At 30.6% G+C, this 22,186-nt stretch overlaps 1 protein-coding gene across 1 annotated transcript; it reads right to left on the reverse strand.

The window, feature by feature from the left end:
* Nucleotides 1–3,075: 3,075 nt before the first annotated feature.
* Nucleotides 3,076–10,106, reverse strand: LOTGIDRAFT_154176 (hypothetical protein; the record flags this gene model as incomplete). The annotated part of the gene is made up of 8 exons (XM_009061891.1): nt 3,076–3,193; nt 4,946–5,013; nt 8,167–8,229; nt 8,614–8,693; nt 8,821–8,858; nt 9,086–9,150; nt 9,632–9,750; nt 10,055–10,106. The coding sequence occupies 8 exons, from the start codon at nt 10,104–10,106 to the stop codon at nt 3,076–3,078; spliced, it is 603 nt and encodes a 200-aa protein (XP_009060139.1).
* Nucleotides 10,107–22,186: the final 12,080 nt, after the last annotated feature.

Raw genomic sequence — 22,186 nt, forward strand, 5'->3', positions numbered from 1 at the left:
AGGGTAAAATTGGCAGGGAAAAGCTCAATCGTTCTATTTATCAATGCACAATATTAGTTCCATTCACCATTCAATAACAATAATAAAAAAAAACATTTCTGGTTCAAATAAAAGCTAACTGAAAGAGAATTATCCTGGGTTTCCATGGTAACTGTAAATCAATCATATAGGCCTAAATCGATAAGAGTGAATCTACATTCATTCAGATGTCAGTGAGTAAAAATCTCTGGAGACATTGATTTTGTTGTTTGTCCAGACAGCTAAGTAGGTCAGGAATACCAGCTACACGAACCATCTGAATAGGATGACCTTCCTTCCTTCAAATGAAATGCCATTTGATTTTATGCAACCTTGGCCTCTATATTGCCATGCTCTTTAATAATTGTTTAGATATCATAGGGTCATAGAGATTCCTTCGGCATGTGGCATGCACTGGTCTTTAATGGGAGAAATCGGGGCGACCCTTAAAATAATGCTGTTTAGAGGGAGTGATCAGGGAGATCCACGGTCTGCTTATGAGTGGTATCTTAAAGGTTATCATGGTTTGGAGGGGGTTTGGGGGAGAGGGAGAAACGATTTAGCATTGATCCTCCACTGATTATCCGTACCAATTCCAACTGTGTCGAAAGAGAAGAGATCTGGAAGTTCCCTAGTTCCTCCATTGTCTATACACAATTGAATACTACCATAAATGTGACTGGAGTTATGCTCTCCGGAGTTTCGGAGACATGGAAAATAGTTTCAAGACATTCTATTTCACTGTATAGAATTGGATTGAGATCTGTGATTTTCTTATACAGACAATGAAAGTAACATTAAAAATTAAAATGGTGTATGTTGTGGACCATCAAGAAAAGATATTGTAAAAGATAATTTGACGTAATCAAATATAACCCTGTTATAGATTATCGTTATATTGATGAAATCATGACATTTATCATTGATGTACATCTTCTGACAGAAATAAAACCCCGGGGCTCATAGACTGCACTGTTTGACACGACCTGATAGGATTAAACCCCCAGGTTGTGTTTACCCTTCAAAATTAACAGATAATAATAATCCCTTTAGCTCAATATGTCCATAATAATATACTAATTGGTACCATATAGGCCTATTTCGCTGTCAATGCAATTTTATTTTTGTCATATAAAGAGAAATGCATAATTTGATTCAATCTCTGCTATATATTGGTTGAAATATTGGGGAAGAAAAAGGATTAGAATACGGAAAGAAAGAAATACAAGTATTACAACTTAGGTTCACAGTTAAGGATCCTTTCCGGGTCTTGGCCAAACCTCTGAGCTTTGCCGGATTATCTGTAGGCTACCCATTGAAATGAAATTCCCTCTGTGTTTGGTGATGCACATATAGCAAAATATGCACATAAAGCAAAATATGCATAATTAATAATTTATGTCAGATGGTATTACTACTGATGTGGTGCATCACCGGACTGATATAAGCTTTAATTACTCTTATTAATTGTTTATGTTTTTTTACAGGAACTGCCTAAAAAGATTGGTTGGCTACAGCCCTCCCTCCATCTCCACAATGTCAAGCGATTACGAAATTCGTCTTATACCTTGACTGCAATAAGAGCCTTTCTATAATGGAATATAACGATTTGATTGGATTATAGGCCATCAAATACAGCCAATCCGTGCCCTTGACAGAAAGACTGTAAACGTTATGGCTTATTAAAGACTTTCTGTTGAGGCCTCAGATTGGATGCTTTTTGCCAGTGCCAATTTCCTGTTTACAAAAACAACGATTCATTCAGACTTACTACTAAAAGAGTACGATATTAATACAACTATACAAAAGGCCAAGTATATAACATTATTTATTTAGATGAATCCTATAGTTAGTCTATATATATAAATTAGAATGTATTACAGAAAAGGTGTAAACGGTATAGACGAAAGTTACGATGATGCAATATTGTTCACCTTCTACTAAATCTTATACAATTTAGACCTACCTGCAAATTTAACAAATGGATATGCATCCTGCTAGCCTAAATATCCAATCAACTTGAAGAATCAGATGAATTCCTATTATTAATAATCATAATAACTGACTGAAATTTGTAAATATTATCTGAATCTGTTTTTGGTTCAAGGTCATTACACATTTAACAGAAAATTGAGAGATATTCTTATAGCGGTATAAAGGGCGTTTTTTTTTTCATAATAGTGTAAATTGATTAACTATACTTTAATTCTATTCTAAGCATAAATCAAGAGAATAGAATACCTGAACTATATTGTTGTTTTGGCCTTGAAAATGCTATATCACTTGGCCATGTTATCTATGTACGTACAGCACTTCAAATTAAAACATCCAAGATGCGTTTAATTACTGAACTAATTTTTGATAGAGAGCACCACTTAATGATATAAAATCCATTATCAAATACTGTTATCAGTCTGAACTCGATGTGGTAACATATAATGTATCAATATGTGTTTACAAACAATGATCGGTGAATTGGTATTCGCCTGGTATTTATTATACACTTCGCTTATTGGCCGATATTGAGTTTCATAATGGAACTGTCTGTTATAATGTAGGCAGTAGCACCTCTCTATCTATCTACCTTTCTTACCTGGTTTCCAAAAATGGTCATGACGTTTAACAAGCTAAATGCCAGTTGGCAGCAGATACCTCTATTTTATCTATAGTATGGAGTCCCATTAGTCCCATGTAGTTAGTATACACCGTATTGTAAATATCACGTGGATGTTCCATTTCAACCACAGAAAGGTGCCAGCTTGTTTCTTGTGTTAGAATTTCAAGAAGTTTAAAAATTGAACTTTGGCTTTATACATTTTCTGTTATGGAAACAAGAATTATCATGCACATCAGTTAAAGGAACACGAATAAGTAGCAATTGTTCCAACAATATTTACTTCAAGTTCAAATTGTTTCAGAAATATATTAATTTACTTGTCGCCGCAAGTTTATTCAAACTTTGCTATTAAGTGTAGATATCTTTTCTTAGCTTTCAAATGGTCTTACATCCCGTTTGCATTTTTTATTTACCCTTGTGGGTTTATTTCATTGAAATAATTATGTGCTAGAGCCAAGACCATTGCAGGTAAAGAGGGTCTTAGTTAGATTGGAGACGAATGTTTCTTTAATGATAGTATTTCTTGAATATTGATCAATATATTGTTTACCGCTGCAGCTGAAATAGTTACAATTCATGTTTAAAAGTATACTTTCAACCTTTTGGTGCTTAAAGTAATTATTAACACGTCATCTAATTTAACCCCTCCCCACCATTACAAGTTATAGTTCTGGGCATGGAACTAAATACATGTTATTACTGAAGGTGAGATTTAGTCCAGTATTGAAGAAAGTAGAAAATGCTGAAAGACATTATTTTCATTAGCGAAAGACTATCGTGTAGCCTATGCAATATTATGTTTTTGTTCTTGTGGTAGAAATTGGTAACCATGCCAACAGAAATACCTGGCGATAGGAAGCTTTAGCAGAAACACACGTGAGAAATCATGCTTGTCAGGTTATTTTCAAAGATAATATTTTTATGATTTGAGTCGGCAAAATAAGTCAATTGTCTTCAAAATTAGACTCTTTGGTATGATAACTCACAGGTTTATCTGTTGTCACACTTTCCTTAATGCCCAGACGCTAGCTTATTTAAGAAATGACTTAAGATATAACTATTTCCATTTCTACATTATAATCTCAAACTTTTAACCATTGTAACAAATAAATGAAAGACTTTGGAGTAAAATATAATATCTAATTTAATTTGACCAATAAATAACAGCACATATAACATTAAAATAATATAACTAACACAATAAAAACACAATCTTCAGATCTTTTAATAAGATGATTCTGTTCATCACAATTACCGCTGTCAAGAAAAAGAAAGAAAAGATAGAGTATGTTATTTGATATATGGTTTTGTTTTATTTTTTCCCAAAAATCATGATGATGGTATCAGTTGAGAGAAATGTGTGAACATTTTTGTGAGTTTATTAAACGAAAGTAGAATTACAGAAATGAAGCATAAGCAGTGGAGTTTCTATGAGAGGGAAGGGGGGAAGAAAAGAGGGCTACTTTCATTTTTTTATCATTTTACATAGTGACAGAATTGCCTGTTTCCTCCCTAGGTGCTTGGCCCCCCTCACATAATTTTTTCCTTGAAACCCTACTGAGCATAAGATGATTAGGAATAAGACCAATCAACTGACCTCAAAGCTGTACAAGTTACACGACATATATTTTTTTTTAAGATACAACACAATTGGGACATTTTTTTTACCTGAAGGTCAATCCTATAAAAAGTTAAACATTGGAGGTATAAAATATAAAAGATAGGACAACAATAACGGTAGACTTTACAATATCACATAAATCTAACAATACATGAACACAATAATCTCAAATATCATAGGTTATATTATTAAATATAATATCTATATAATGTGTAGTTTAAATAAATAGTCTAATCTATTCTATCAGTTTATAAAAGAACACTAATTCTACATAAGATCCCTGGTGGTAAGTTACAATAAAAAATGCTGATTGTTAATATAAAATGTACTTAAGTTATAAATTAAAACATATAAAAGAAAATTTCAAAATTGATTCTTATTCAGATGCAGGTATAGAGAGCTTTGCTTCCTATTTTTTCTGTGGGTAACTCCACTCGCATTTATGCATTGATTTAACAAATAAAATATTTGAAACTTTATATTTTCAGCCAGAGAGTATAAATGGAAAACGAATGGGTTTCCAAGTATAATACTTTAGAAAGTACATAACAATTTTAATAATATTTGAAATAATATCCAACAATATAGTCATGTAAAAATGCTGTAGTTTCATCATGTATAAATGCCATTTTGTTCACTGAACTCTCCAATGTCACCATAGTGGGTTTTTATTAAACATGCCATCCCACCTGGCATCATCAGCTTCTGACAGTCTTTTATTTAGGAAATTCAATTTTCTATCAATATCTTTTAATTCCTGGAAATATTACATAATAAACATCAATTATTTTGATCATTTATGACAAATTTCAAAATCACAAATCAATTAAGACATGGAAGCAAACTTAATGGAAACATGACCATCCTTATATACAATATTACAATAGTGTAATAGTAATAGTGTTCACAGCTCACCGTCAAATTTGAGCCTTCAAATCCATCTGTGTCTAGAACTATCTGTGTTAGTGACACTGCCATAGACATCTATAGCAATAGGAAAAGAAATTCCTAGTTTAGGATATTTTTGAAGGAATTATGCGATTTCATACATTTCTAGAACTCATTACATATATTTAAGACTCAAATCAACCCCAAAATGGTGCAACTGTCCCTTTAAGTGATTAAGAAAACATTTTTTTATCTTTGTACCATTCAAGTCAAATGGCTTTTGCAAAAACTCATGTCATAATGGTGTTAATGTAATAACCCAGAATGAGATTACAATGGTAACAATAGAATTTTACACTACCAGTTATGTATACAGAGACAAGCATATCTCTTTTGAATCCCTCTTACAATACAGTTATATTGTTTCTTATTGATTTTTACCAATGTAAATTAAATGAACATTTTATGATGCCAGGTGTTAAGTTATTCAGTCTTGAATTTGTGGTATCTTTCTTTTTTGGGGGAACTTGTTTTATATTAAAATGGGCAATAACAAAATAGAGGAGTAATGATGTCATAGGTTTAATCTCTGAAAAATAATGAAACTATTGGTATGAGGACTGCTAAAGTTAATTTACATCAGGCCTTTGTAATACATCAGATTTACATTAGCTGTCATTATTAGCTATAGCTATTGACTGACATATTCTTAATACCTATATATGGGAATACTAGATTTGATAGATAGATAAGACTATTATTATCTCACATATCTAACACTAATGTCACTTTGATAAGGTCATGAAATTATGTATGCAAGTTCTAAATGACCTTCCCTTTTTACATAGATAACAATAAATGGGCCATTATTTTATCATTTGACAAGTGACAATTATAATCTATGACAATACTTTGGTAACTATGAGCTAATTAACCTTGTAAATGGGCTATACAATTTTCTTGCTCAATAAAAATTTAATACAAATTTGTACATTAGAACTGCTTTGAAACTACAAGCACGTCATTGTTGATTTTGACTATCACATGGATAGTGAACATGCCCCCTTAAAATAGAACTATCTGTTTTTCCACTACCAAATTTCAAGAAATATCAACAAACATAATATTCCCTTCAGAAAATTTATTCACTAAATTCAAGAGGGATTTTAAATTTGCTCATAATTTGTTTTTTTTAACAATTTTTGGATGCCAAATCTAGTTGAAATTGAGTAGAGCAGAAAAAAAATTCCTTTTGATGAAAAAATCAATTCCAAGTTGTAGCCCTAAAAGTTTTGTTAAATTAAAAGTATCCTAAGGCGATATAGACAATCCTAAACTTTGAAAACCAACATACCCAGGTATTATTTACACTGAAACGGACCTGTTATTGATATAGAGTCAAATTGACATGAGACTAGGATAAATATTGTCTAAAAACAGACAGTCAACAAAACACATCCTCTTTACTATTTTTAAACATACAGTTTACTGATTAAAGATACCGTGTAATCTAACAACATGTTGACCATTCAATAGTTCATTCTATTTTCTAATCAGATTGTGCCAAGAATCAACAAAGTTTATACCCATGGCTTATATTGAGATGTTATTCTCAGTAGTAGACTAATCTGCTGACATGTATCTTGCCACTTATGATGAAAACCCTTTTCATACTTTTCACTAGGAAAGACAATTATCAATGCGAGAAATTCTACCAGGAACTACTATGAATGAAAGCAGAACAGTCAAATAAATTACCTATGTCTTATAACTACTCTTCAAAAGTGGTTGCAGGTCAACCTCTGAAAGCACTATGGTTTTCAACTGCTACTTGTCACTGGCATAATCTGACACAACTTATCTATTGCTGGATTTAGTTGATACATTGACAACTGGAGTTACATATTCCCCACTTGACATTAACTGATTATGTTCAATTTCTTGCAAAATATGGATCTCAACCTAAGAGGTTTAAATCTAGAAATTTCAGTTTGTTAAGTCTCCATAAAAAGATGTCAAGCCAGATCTCGATATTGGAAATAAGATAAGAAAGTGTCATTTAATTTTCATCCCATAACCATTTTTATGTGTAATTTAAGGTGATGATGACTATGAGGTGTATCCAAATGCACACAGGGAATAAGTATACCCTTGAACATGTTTTTAACACAATAATTGTCAAATAGAGAACTATTTATATACTACTTTAAACCTAAATCAATCTTAAAAAGTCAATAAACATTATGACACTACAAGGTCGTGTCTTATTCAACCAAGGAAATTTCCTTCACAACCACATTATTTTTCACTTGTGTATTCACCTGCCGTGTGAATGCAAAATGTCAATATATATTTCCATAAAATACGATTTTAATAATTTTGTCAATGGCAATAACTAGAAACTAATAACAAAAACCTATATCGTCATTAAGAGAAATATTGCAATCTTGCAATCTTTAAGCTCTATTTTAACATTTTTATTTCAATCTACAAATGATGTATTGAGCACTATTTTAACTGTGAAAATATTTTATTATTGTCATATCATCAACAAATGTAAATACCAAGATTTGTCAATGTAACATCATAACTTTAGCCTCTATCACCTTCATAATGTGATTGTGGTAAAGTCAAACGCTATACATACAAAACTGTCGAGAGTGAAAATGTGCATTTCAACCTCATTCAGAATTTATAATTTCATGAGCAAACAAAATATTGTTAAAATACGTTTGAAACAGTAGCAAATGTCTAAGGACAGACAGCAATACCTAGGCAGGAACTTGAGTTAAATAATTTGAATAATATTTTAAAGAATGAAGAAAATCACTGAAATGAAATTACTCATAAAATTCTCATCCAAAAGAAGGGAAACAACTCTTGTATATATGTGAAGATTTTCTTTATTTGTTTTATATATTTCACATTATCACTAGTTTTGATAGCATAGTAGCTACTGGTTTTTTTTAAACCTTTGTCTGTAAAATGAGTTTTATAAAACTGTATAAAACAAATCACTTACTGTATGTATTTTATCTTCTCTTTTTGATTTTAAGGTTGGACAAGCACTTTCTAATTTCTCCATCTACAATATGAAACATAAGTTAAGATAAAGCTGTTCTGCTTTTCTCAGTGAACCAATTAATGGATGAATTAAGACAAACAATGCCATGCCTAAAGTGATTAGTATAAGATGATGAAAACTTAATGCAAGTAATTATTCAAAGATGAGCTTAAATTATTTAATGAATATTAAGATCACACTCATCTGAGGTCTCCCTTTTGTTTTTCAAGAAATTTTGTTTTTCATGTAATTTTTTTTTTAATTATAAATGAATAATTTGATTAAATCTTCATATAAAAAATTCAGTACAACCTTGTCCTTAAACAAAATCAGTCTATCAACAAGAGGAATAAACTGAAACCTACTTAGCTTCTTACTTCTCAAAAATAATAAATTAATACTTACTCTAGTAATAATATCTATTAACTTTAACTTCATTGTTTCATTATAACTATCTAATTTCACAGATCTTGATAAAGGATTTACTACAAAAAAAAAATATATTTGCCCTTTCAAAGAATGTTACAACTTTATCAACACAGTCAACACTGATATGGAAATTTATTTCTATGTATAATATCATCTAAATAATGGTTTGTTGAAAAAACTTACCACTTTGATGCCTCTTCACAACTTCTAATATATAAGGACTAAAAGATAAAAAAAAGAAGAGGTTTTGGACAAATCTGATTAAAATACAGTTCTAGATATTTTGTTTCATAAAAGGTACTCTGTGGGTTATTTGATTGTAGTTTTGGACAGCTTAATGAAGACTTGAACTATAGGGTCCATTGAAAATCAGATTTTCTTTCCCACATGACAGGAGCAACAACTCCACAACACAACAGGGACTAAAAATTTACAATTTTATTTTTACCTTTGATGTGAATTGGCTTGTAATCTTTTATTTATTGGTACCATGGAATTTCTTTCATTTCTAACCTGAAAAAAAAAATATAACAAATAACAAGATTCAACTTGCCACTATGACATGAACTACCTAGGCATATATCTTTAAACTATTAACCAAAAATGTTTGAATGAATGAATTTGAAATTAAATATGACTGCTACTTATATTTAGAATAAAAATATTGTCTATGAAAGTTGAAAAGTGTTTTGAATTTTTTCAATATATTGGAATATCAGCCTCAAAATAGTACTGATAGTCTTAGAATGTCTTTGCTTTGATAAAAAAAATAATCTTTTGTAAGTTCACAATAAAAAGAAACACACTTCTCTTTTAGAAATTTCAACCTAAAAAAATAATTAATTTTGACTGAAAATTGTCCTCTGAAAAAACAAATTTTGAAGACATAACATGTGCTCATCGTTATATTTTTATCAACATAAAGACATTCTAAGACTATCAGTATGATTTTGAGGCTGATATTCCTATTCTCATAAAAAGAAAATTTGCTTACCTTTAGAATTAGACTATTATCAAGTACAAATGTAGATATTATTTTATTTCTGATATCATTACTACTTTCATCTTCATTAATCTCTATTTTATTTATTTCACTTCCACCAGGACCATTTTCTACAAAAAATAGCTTAAGCCTACAAAAGCTAGATGTGATGATCCTGTGTCATTTTACTTAATACAGCATAGTAGCCTGTCACTGTATTTTTCCTTTTTTTAAATTTACAGTAGCCTAACAATGGCAATGTTGAAAGTGACACTGTCAGTATAAGTGTCACCTACACTGACTGCTATTATTATACAAGAGCTTTAAAGCAAATATTTAGATCATAATAGATGACTGCATTCTTATTAAAGGTAGGTAAGGGCCCAGTTTTGGACTAGCATTCAGAAACGAAATAAATCTATACTTAAACTTTACCTGTTAGATAAAGCCTGTGAATTTTAATCCAGATCGTTTTCTTATCTGACATTTTGACAACCGGAAAAAACATCAAATAGTCAAATCGACCAAATGTCACATCGTCCAACGTTGTATTGACTTGAACAGGGTAAACATAATCCGAAATGGTAAATACTAATACAGTATACAGTTCTATGCTCTAAGGAAAGGACTAACCGTCGTGGTTTGATTGAATAAATGAATAAATTTTCTCGGCCCTGCTTACATAAATTGAATAGTTTCCAAATCCAGTTAGTTGGTGCTGGCATGGAACATAATTTATACGGAGTGTTCTATGGTGTTGGTCAGATCAGATGGATGGATTTATAATGATGTCTCTTTATTTCGAACTAATCTTACTAAAAAAAAATATTTTCATGATTCCAAAACGAAATATTATTTTAATCAATATAGTTTTGTTAATTTTTCAAAATTATGTTATCAATAATAATGATCATATTATTTTCGTAAACATGGAGGTTAAATGAAAATATATTGATGCCATTTTATGAAGATCTTCACATGAGATTGTTGCGTTTCATTTTAAGATACTAAATGGTTACCGAATGTTTGAAAATGGCGGACATTCCGAGGTAAAAAATAAACAACTTTCAAAATCAGTGACTGCTAATGGTTTTTTAGGTAAAAGATTTTTTAGTTTTACTTCGCCGTTGCAGTATAATCTATTTACATCCTTTGTGACACGTTTTGAATCCTGTTGTAAATTGACTGGGTCGATAGCCATGGTTTATGTTTTTTGTTCATGATCAAACATGTTTTGTGTTATTTTGCCTGATATATTGTGACATTACCAGGGCCAACTGACAGTGACAACGACAATGACACATCTGAATAAATTGTTCAAGGCTTAGTGAATGAATGAAAAATACATTTGCTATGACACTCTTCAAAATTCTGTTCTGGAATGCAGATGACAATGAATGAATGACACTGGCGTGACAGTGACAGAAAAAGCTAAGAACATTGAGATTGGACAATTATCTGATGCTGTGTGTGCTACAGGCTGTGCATATTAAGCATTCCTTGGAATGATAGGTCAATGTCACTGTCCTGGCAAAATTTTCCACATTCAACACTTTAGGCCTTTGGTCTTACTCTTGACACCTTATTTAGCAGTCAAATAAACAGTGCAGAAAGTGGGATGTAAAACTTCATTCATTTTTTTTCAAGAATTCTACACAAAATATACATACAGTCAAAAAGAATAGTCGCCAGATTACATGTTCCGAAGTTACTAGCTTCTTTTAACTCATGGAAAAATGAGATTATTAATATAAGATTATTAGATACCGTACACTAGATATTAACACAACATACAATTTGTTATAATCAGGATTTTTTTTTTATTTGATGAGAAGATAATGTGATATTTGCACGTTAATGTTTAAATTTAGGGTATGAATAAAATTAAAAATGACTATGTTGTAATCTTTCAGATAAGTGGTTGTAAGACATAACTGCCAAAATGCCGCCATTGGCATGGGACAAGATTATGACGGTTGAACCGTCTAGTCTTGATGCAGATGATGTAGAAAATCTGTATGATATGCTGAAAGATGTAAGTTCAATTTTTAAAAATTTGAGATAATCAATTGAACCACTCAGGAATACAGTATGTAGCAATTCATTAATTAAATGTTGCTGTGGTATTTCAATATTGAGCCATTTTTTGTCATTCCTTTATAATATGTTGCTTAATGATGTTTGATTTAAGATCTGTTATGTGGATTTTTTCACAGCAAAAATGTGATGAGTTTCAAAGTAATGAGATGTTGAAACAACTCTTTCAATATGGTTTACTTATTTTTGTGTATTTTAGGGTGATATTGGTTCAGAGACTGATCCTACCAAATTAAAGAAATTATTTAATGTCACAAAAGAAGTTATGGTATCGAAATATCAAGAATCTGAGGAGGCAATGACAGAAGCTGAGAAAGAAGCAATCAAATCTGAAAAGAAAGGTTTGGAGATAAATTTTTTATTTATAAATCTTGATGGTTCATTTATTAAATGTTTTAATTATTCTTGGTCAGCATTATAAACATGTTGCATTAGACTACCCTTTTGTTTAGATGGACATGCATGGCTTTTAGATCTGTATGATTTATAGTTGCAAAAATATAGAAATGTATGTTTATTTTAGAAAATGAGTTAAAAGGAAAGATCACTAAGTTGAATAAAGAAATTGATGAATTAAAGGTAATGTGTGTATTAAATACGGCTTTTGATACAGCCCGATTTAAACTATATATATCACTTTAGAAAGTTAGACTAATATTAACATTCTCATATACATAATATTACTGATGCTTTTTGTAGACAAACTTGTTGTCATTATTTTCATTCTGAATAGTGATGCACACTTTTTCCCATCTTTCACAATAATTCAAATGACTTTTATCTGTTTATCTTCCCATATCCAAACATGAAAGTGTTTCTGCTACTTTTTTATAGCAAAATATATCCAAGAATTTTTTTTTTGGTTTAATTTCTTTTATCAAGATAATTATGATTTCTTTGGAAACCTTTCCTTCTAATTTCGATATTTCTTCTATGATTTTAGAAATACGGACCAGGTGATACAGGAGGTCCTGGTGCTTCTACAGCTAGAGACACCAGATATCTACGTGATCAGATTCGTGATTTAGAGGAACAGAATCAACAGTTACATGATGAATCTCGCGATTTACAGAGAGATCTAAGTAATGAAAAGAGAGCAGCTGAAAAAGTAAGTTTACCCTTTTGTTATGAATTTATTGTAATGTTCAGCAGAGACATAGTGAGTTGGGAAGTGGCCTATTGAGTTTCACAGTTGCTTAGTGAGTTAGACTGCCTTTGTAAATTATACAATTGGAAAATGATAAAAAACATATGTTGCTTTTTTCCTTAAATGCCCAATAAGGTATAGATCATTACAGTATATAAATAAAACTTCTATCTGTTACAGTATAGTGAAAAAATAAATGAACTAGAGGATGAATTGAGTAGACTTAGGAAAGATGTGAGTATATGTTTTTTTACTGATGCAACATCTATCTCTTTTCTTGGAGTGGTGGAATAGCCCCTAATGTCTGAATCTGCCTAGAAATGTCTCGACCAGACTTAATTGCCTAAATTAATTGCTAATTTTGAATCAAAATAGAGATTTAATTTTGAATTTTTTATTGAATCATTATTATATGTGCCATCTAGACATTTAAGATTATTTTGGCAATATTGACAGCCATGTCTTCTGTCTGATTTGTTGGGTGAATGCTGCTTTTTTGATAACTATATGGTATAGCCCTAACAACATGTTTCAGGTTCTGTTATAATATTTCTTACCCTACTTATATATGTAGTAATACACACTGATGACTATATTTTGTAGAATGATCAATATAGACAAGATATTAGTGACTATATGATGCAGTTACAAGCTCAACGTGAAAACCTGGTAGCTAGGCGAGGTGATGATCAAGATATTCGAGAAAAAATGGCTAAAAAGAATCGTGAATTAAGTGATGTTATGGAAGAGCTACAGGTAAGCTTATTTCATCACGTATATGTACTTCTGTAGATTTGACTTATTTCTCTAATTAAAAATTTGGAAAATGTAAGATAGTCAAAAAAAGCAATGTCAGAAAGGAAACCAATTTATGATAATGGTTGCTATAAACTTATCAATGTTATTATAGAATCTAACAGATAACAATGAGATACTACAGAAAAGATGTGAAGAATTAGAAGCTAATTTAACTGAAGCTAATGAACAGATGTTTAAAACTGCTGAAGATTATCAGAAAATAAAGGTGAACACATTTTTTAAAAGTTAACTAGCTCAAAGAAGAGATATTGTTATACGGTCATACTTCAGAGAGCTGGCCCTGAGTCAGCTTTCAATCCCTATCCTTGCCTATACCTGGCGTTACAAATATCTCCGTGAAGGGGTTAACAACTTTTGACTTTTATAAATGCAATACTACCCTCTCATATTGGTCATTTGCTAGTGAGTTAAATTCTTGTCTGCTAGGCAACTAGGTTCCTCAAGGGAAGAAATATTCTGATGCCACAACCAATGCATCCGTAAGTGTCAGCTTTTAACCACTATCATTTAATTTCAGAATGTACTACAACAGAGTGATGAAGTAACTGATAAACTAAGACAAGAAAATGAAGTTCTTAAGGCTGAGGTATATTACTAGTAATTTTCTACTGTAAATTTGTATTGGTTTTTTCCAATTCAAGTTTTTAATGTGTAATCGGCTGACTGAAACAAAACTTAGAAAAATTAAAAGCACTTGACAAATTTGCAGTGAAGAATAGCAGACTTTCTTATGCGTTCAATTGCAGGTTGTGCCATTAGCAAAAATGTTTAATAAACTTGAATCTGTTATGTAACTACAAAAACATTCCAATTTAATAGATTTAAGTTACATTAATGCTAAAACAAATGTGGTCTGCTCACATGCTGCTAAAAGAATTGATTGAAATTATACATACTAAAAGATAAATAAAAGTTGTAATTTCTTATATCTTCTGTTTGAAATTTAGATTGAAGATTTCAAAGAAAAAGTACAGTCTAAATCAGAATCTGATGATGCTATTATGATAGCTGTTAATAATAAAGTAGAAGAATGGAAGGTATAAATCTTTTTGATTTTTTACAGCGATATTTTTGTAGCATTTAGGTCTAGAACAAGGGGAATTATGTTTTCCTAGTCCAGTGTAGATAAATGAGAAAGAAGCAACAGATTATCTACAATATATGTCAGTTTATGTAGTTAATATTAACATTTGCTACAATGAACCTTTGTGAAAAAATTGCATTCATTTATTGATCAAATTATTGATACAAATTTTCTTAGTGATCTCCAGGGAAGTCTTTGCCATTCATTCTATTTAACAGGAGAAAATTTTTCCTTTAACAACCAAAATATAACCAATACATTCAATCTGTTTTTCACTTCAATAGTGAAGTCCCAGATTTTGGTGAATTATTTTGAATATATTATAGGGTATTTTATCTGATAAAGATCAATCTATTGGTGAATTAAGAGAACAAGTATTTAAGTTACGAGAACAACTAATAGCAGCTAATATGGATACAGATAAAGCTTCGGTAGCAGCTCTCTCTCAGGTAAGGTCTAGTTATAGAAGCCATGGGATACATTCTCTACCTAAGATATGTCTTTGTTGTCTGATGTACAAACACGGTTTAAAGAGCATTGGGTCTTTAAACTCCCTCATATATGATAATCATACTTGAGTTAAAGGCATAATGATCTGAATATATAACAATCATCTGGATTTGGTAATAAGACATTGCTTGCAAGCAAGGTTATTTCATGTCTGTCATGTATGATTTCATTTGCCCCTAACTAAAAAAAAAGTAGATTGTTTCATACTAATTTTTATTTTGATATTTATCTCAACAGGCAACTAAAGATAAAGATAAACAAATAGAAGAATTAACAGAGAAAATAAGTCAGTATGTATTAGATATGGAATCTAATGCTATAATTATAGATGATTTACGCAACGAATTAAATAGAGGTTTGTATTTTACAATGTTTTAATTCCAATATAGCTATAGGCTTCATGTATATTATGCTGAAAATTACATGAAATGTGTGTAATTGATTTAAATCTTATGTTAATCATTAAAATAGGAGGAAAAGGTAATGAAAGTAGATATGCTGCTAAACTCAGAGAATTACAAACTGAGGTAAAAGATAAACGAGAAACAATGAAGAATTTTGAAAATGAAGCTAAAAGAGCAGATGAAGATGCTCGAGTTAAAGATCAAGAATTATCAGAAGTTTTAGAAAGAATGAGACAATATGAAGCTGTGAGTACCTGTCTTGTCAAATTTTTCTAATTATTAGTACTTTCACAATATAATTTCTTTAATAATGTATTCTTAAGCATGCTACATCACAAGATTTTTGTAAAAATTTCACATTAAGTTTAAGTTAAGGTTGTCAAAATTTGCCAACATAGAAATAGGTTTGATACATGATTCTAGACCAAAGTTAGATTTAGTTTTTTTTTGTGTTTGTAACTGTGACCCTGTCTGTCTATTTGGTTCTTCAACTTGCATCTTCAAATGAATACCCTACACTTTACACTCCATTGATATATGTATTTCCTCTTGCTTCATTTAACAATATTAGGAATACTTTTAATATATTTCAGGGAGAATATGGTTTACAGGAAGCTGTAGCAGAGATTAAAGAATGTAAAACACAGGTTAAAATCAGAGACAGGTCAGTTTCCTTTACTGAATACCAAAAGTTGTTAAACTTGGTTTTTCTGCCTGCACTTTTCCCTAGATACTAATCCAAGCACTTCTGAGAAGAGTCCTTTCCATGGCAGAAATCTAATCTCTAAAACATATCGTAAAATGTTTTATGTCAGCTCGGACCGTTTTGAGGAAAAAATGTACATAACAACTCATAGCAAGCTGCAGGAAAGTAAGATCCATTGCATACAGTGTAAATTCACATTGAAGACCATCAGGATACACAAAATCTGAAAAAAATTGGTGGTTTCTGTAGATCAAAAGTTCTTATTTATAGACAAATAGAAGAATTAACTCGCCATATTAATCAAGCTGAAATGAAGATTAATGATGTATTAGATGAAAATGAAGAATTAAGATATAAGTTAGGCATGGATCCGAAAGAACATCTAGATCTAACTGAATTTAGAAAAAATAAAGCTATCAGAAAAGAAGAGGAAAAAGCTTTGAATTTTATTTTACAAAGAGAAGTAAGAAACTTATTTATCTAACCATATTGAATATTTTATTGTTTTTGTAGTTTTGTGCTTTTTTATTTGACTTTAAAAATAAGTATAGTTTTTCTCCCATTTTGATGCACAAATTAATTTTAATTTATGTGTACTGTGAAAATTTGACACAGATGTTTTTGACCTCCATACTTAAAAAAATTATTGATCTCCAGTCAGGTGAGGCAGAGTAATAGTCCTACTTTTTAGCTGATTGATATTTTTGTTAATTTGTAGATTGAAAGATTAGAAGATGAGAGAATAGACTTGAAGAAAAAGATCAGGAAATTAGCACAGCAAACTGGACAGAGGTCAGAATTAATAGTTAGTTGTATACATTGATTTAGATTTATAGAGTTCCATTCAAATCTACTGAAAATTCAGATGACCAGTTTTATTGGGGGAAACTCTTATAATCAGGTAAATTAAAACTCATTTAAAAGGGATAAATTGTTGATTTATGGTTGTTTATTTGTAGAGCTGTAGCTTTAGGATTAACAGCAGAAGATATGATAGCTGTACAAGAATATACTGAAGATTTAAAACATAAACATCATAATAAAACAGAATCTGTGGCCACTATTATTAAACGTGAAGTTGCTCAGGAAGAGAAAGTTATAAGAGTAAGTATGCATTTGTACTATCAAAAGGGATACTGCTTTCACACACCCAGTTGCAGGGTGAAATTGGGTGTGTAGAAAGAATGTCCTCTCAACTTTGATCCAAGAAACATTGCCTATACAGAAGCAGAGCCAGGTTTACGTTTGAGAGGGGGCGAGGGCTCCGCCATTGTGTCTATATTTAAGAAATATCTTATTACAAATTAAAGACTGGTCAATATTTGTTAATTAGCCAGGCTGTCTTCTGCCTTGATTAAGTCATTATTTAATGTCATTTTGATAAAGAGTCAATGGTTCACTAAAAAGTTTCTTGTCAATATCATAAATTAATGTTAGAATTAGATTTTTATAAATAATGATTTCTAATTAAGAACTGGGGCTTGCTATGCTCTGGAGTGGCATATGCTCAATATGATGTCTGTTTGTTTTTATTTATCAACTTATAGAGTCATGAATATAAGAATGAATATAAACGAAATCAAGATGATATAGAACAATATCAACACCAAAACGCTGAACTACGAGCTAAAACTAACCAATTACAACTAGAAAATCAACATTTACAAGACAGTGTTAAAGAAGTGCTACAAGTTTTAAAAGAAAAAGTTAAAGGTAAGAGTAGGTCAGATGCAAATGAGGTGAGGTCAGTTCTACTGTTATTCCGATTAGTTCTGTCAGATCAGATCTATCAGATACTCTAGGCTCTGTGGAGGAATTATATACATTCTTACTAAAGGTTAAGGATTTGTCACCCCTCAGCATAGAATTTCTTAATGATGAAATATTAATATCTAATGTCTTAGTTTATAACATTGTTTATATATTTTCAGATGGTAAAGTGGACAGTTCTGCCATGCATTTACCAGCTGTTGATAGAATGTTGGCTGTGAGTATTATAATAATATTCTATAGTACTGATGATAGGATCAGTTGGGGGGACTGTTTTATCATTCAGATCTGAAAAAAATTAAGGCTCAATGTGTTTCCTCAACAGTTAGAACATGAAATTAGCAAATAAGGGCTTCTGCATGAAAGTACTCATCTTCATTTATCCTTTAGCTCCATTTAATTTCACCTAAACAACAAAGAATACGTGTGACAGTATTTCTATTGTGGTTTTTATATCATTTGCAATTTTTTTAATGAAGTTTTCTCCAAGATTTCTCTAGAAATAAAGTTATATTGACTGTAAATGTGGTTTGATATTACAGGCATTAGAAGCTAAGAAAGTTATCAGTGGTCATGATACATCATCCTATATGAAAGAACAGTTTGATATAATGAGAGGTAGAAATGAAGAATTAAGAAATGAATTGAGAGAAAGTAGAGTTGAGACTACGAAAAATGCTTTAGAGAGAGATAAAGCTTTTAGTAAGGTATAGTACAGAAATGTCTTAGTAGGGGGAACAATTCAAAACATAAACATGAAAAGTTCACTTCACTTTATTTTGAATAATTGAAGTAATAATGAACTCAAGACCAAACTTGATTATGTTTTAAATATTGTTTATGTTCATGAACAATAGAAACTCTTAATTAGGTTTGTTGTAGACATCTTTTTTTTCTAAGTACTAGGCAGTCATCCAAACGAATTTTGTCTTCTGATCTGCACATATATACAATGGACAAAATATTTACTGGAATCCCATGTCTTTCACTTCTTATTCAGAAAAAATGATATTTATTATTTACAAATTGTTTATTTGAGATTGAGAAATTGGAGAAAGATCATGTAGCTCTACAAGAATCAGGTGTTGGACCAGGGATGTTTCATGCCATGCCATTACCAGAGGGTATGGCTATAACTAGTACAGAAATAATAGCTAGTCTTAATGAACATCTTGTAGTTACATTACAGGTTAGTGGATTCAATCACTTCTAAACATAAGAATACATATCAAAACTGTTTCTCTTTCTTTATATCATTTATGTCTTAATGCCCTTGCTTGTTGTTTTCTATGTAAAAGCAGTATTCAAATTTGAATCTACGAACTTGGATGGGCCACATTAGATGGACAGCCGAGTTAATGGATTTTGTCAGAAACATGTTGTAAATATATCTAAATAGATATTGATATTTAAAGTGCTTTTATTATTACCGTAACAGGAGAATAGTATAAAAGATGAAAATGTCAAGAAAATGGAGTCATCTCTAGAAAATTATAAAAGAAAATTTGCTGTAATGAGACATCAACAAGGTTTAGTTTATCAAGATTATCTGACTGAGAAAAAGGTAAGTTGTATTAACGAGTAGAAATGTCCAAACAATAGTCAGACCATTTTTCAAAATATTAAAAATGATACCCAAACTCCATTTTTGAAGGTGGATGTTTGTACTGAAAGTTATTGGTTTAATTTGATTTTTCTTCATCAGGAATTTGAAGAAGAAATGAATAAAGTAAAAGAACAACAGAAGAAATTAGAAGGAATGAGAGAAGATGATCAAGTTAGATTACAAGAATTTGATGTAAGAATTTTTCACAAGCAAAACACAAACTTTGTCTGTTCTGATATAGAAAGTCTATATGTATAACTTTTGCATACATCTTTTCAATTGTAATCATGTTATCTATCAAGCATTAGATGAGGTCAATAAGATTTATTGTCTCTTTACTGCAATAAAAATCAATGGAAGCTGTCTTCTTGTGTTTTTGAAGTTAATATTTGCACTTAACCATTTAATTATAGACTAATTAAAAACCATTTTTTATTTTATTCAGAGATTAATAGATACACTAGGACAAGATGATGTTGAAGTTAGAAGACGTGTAGCAGAATTAACAAGAAAGATAACTGTACTACGTGTTAATGAAAAAGCTTTAACTAGAAGATATACTATCATGGAGGAAACAGAATCTACTTTACGAAAGGTTAGTTTCTTGTTTATCAAATTCCTTTCACCTTAGTAAAAAAAATAATGCTCACATTCCATGAAGATGTAACAGAGTCGTATAGTAAGTAATATACTAAACCACTCAGAAAGGTATTAAAATCACCAAAGTAATTAGGATTTCTAAATCAGTGACCTAAGTGATATCAAAAATGGCAACAACACAACAAAGCACTACATTTTGCATATCTCAAGAATAATGAACTATTTCATTCAAACTCACAGTTGTCACATATAACTTATCTTGTTTGGAGGATTTTGTTTAACTTTAATTTGCTCATTTTACAGAATATAGCTAATCTGAATAAAGATATGGCTCATATGGAAACAGCTGTACAGGAAAGGATGGGATATCTACAAAGATATAAGGTAACAAATATTTCTACTACGTAATGTACCATATCCAGATATAATAAGAACCTTGTAAGAATTTGCCCCATTCCACACTACATGGCATTGAAATATCTTGATATATGTAGTATACTTTATTATTATAGGATATGGCAACATTTAAAATCAGTGGACTACAGAAGGCTTTAGATGATTCTGTACCTTCTAGTGATTTAGATAAAGTTAATAAACAATATCATGAAATAACAGAAAAATACAGAGATATGTTAGAGAAGGGCAATACATTAGTTAATAAAGCTGAAGCTGTTATTGGTTTAGAGGTAAATATAACTGGAATATCAACTTACTTATTGATGATGAATTCTTACATAAAGTACCACTTATCATTCATACTAAACCATCCTCTGTTCTCTATTAGCCAAAGAAAATATTGGAAATAGCTGAAACCTCTTAAAATTTTGAAATAATCTCTACTAGAATGTAGTCAAAATCTAGGAGTTTCTGTGAGGGAAGTTTCTTTGATCTACAGGCCTGAACATTTATCCATTTGATTGCTACTCAATACATGTATTAGCTTAGACTCTGTCTGTAAATAGTTTTAGTTCATTAATAAAGAATTTGAATTTCATTTTTTTAGAATGAAGTACAAAGACTAACAGAAACTAATGAAGAAATTAAGAACACCATGGCTATAGAGAAAGAAAAACTTCATGCTCTAGAAGCAGCTATGGAGGAACTTCATAGGAGAGGTTTGTATTGTTTGTTTAAATATTGATATACCAGTATGAAATTATGGTTATCGACTGGTTTGAAAATCATGTTGTATGAATGCAAGATTTTCATTTATATTGGAACATTGTGGAAATATGCAATAGTTTTTGAAGAGAGGTTTTTTTAAATTCTATGATTTTCACTTCAGGAGTGACAGATGGAAAAGAAGTACATGTTACAGATGCTGATATTATCTCTATATCAAAGAAAATAACAATGTTAGAAATGAAGGAATTAAATGAACGACAGAGAGCCGAACATGCTGTGAGAATGTATGAACAACAGAAATCTATATTACATGATCTAGAAAATAGAAACAAGACTTTAGAAGATAAATTTGCTGATGTAAGTTTTTCAGCTTTGTTGAGTTAACTACATACGAAAGTTTATGAAAAACAGTAGAAATTAAAAGTTCTTTGCATTTTCTCAATTCACAATCACAGCAGGTTTATGTAATTCTATCAAAAGTAGGATAGAAATAAGTTGGAGAGATGTGGTTGCCTGACAAATTCTTGTTTGAAATGAAAGACCTGAATGAAGATTGTGTCTTAATAACAATACTATGCGATAATATTATTTATTGTTGTAGACAACTAAGATGAATCTAGAGATGCAGAAGATAGAAAGAGATTTAAGAGATGAATTAGCCAGTAAGTTAATCGTTATATTCTCCACTATTTACTGTGA

The sequence above is a fragment of the Lottia gigantea genome (assembly GCF_000327385.1).
Source record: "Lottia gigantea unplaced genomic scaffold LOTGIsca_5, whole genome shotgun sequence".
In the NCBI taxonomy this organism is placed as follows: domain Eukaryota; kingdom Metazoa; phylum Mollusca; class Gastropoda; family Lottiidae; genus Lottia; species Lottia gigantea.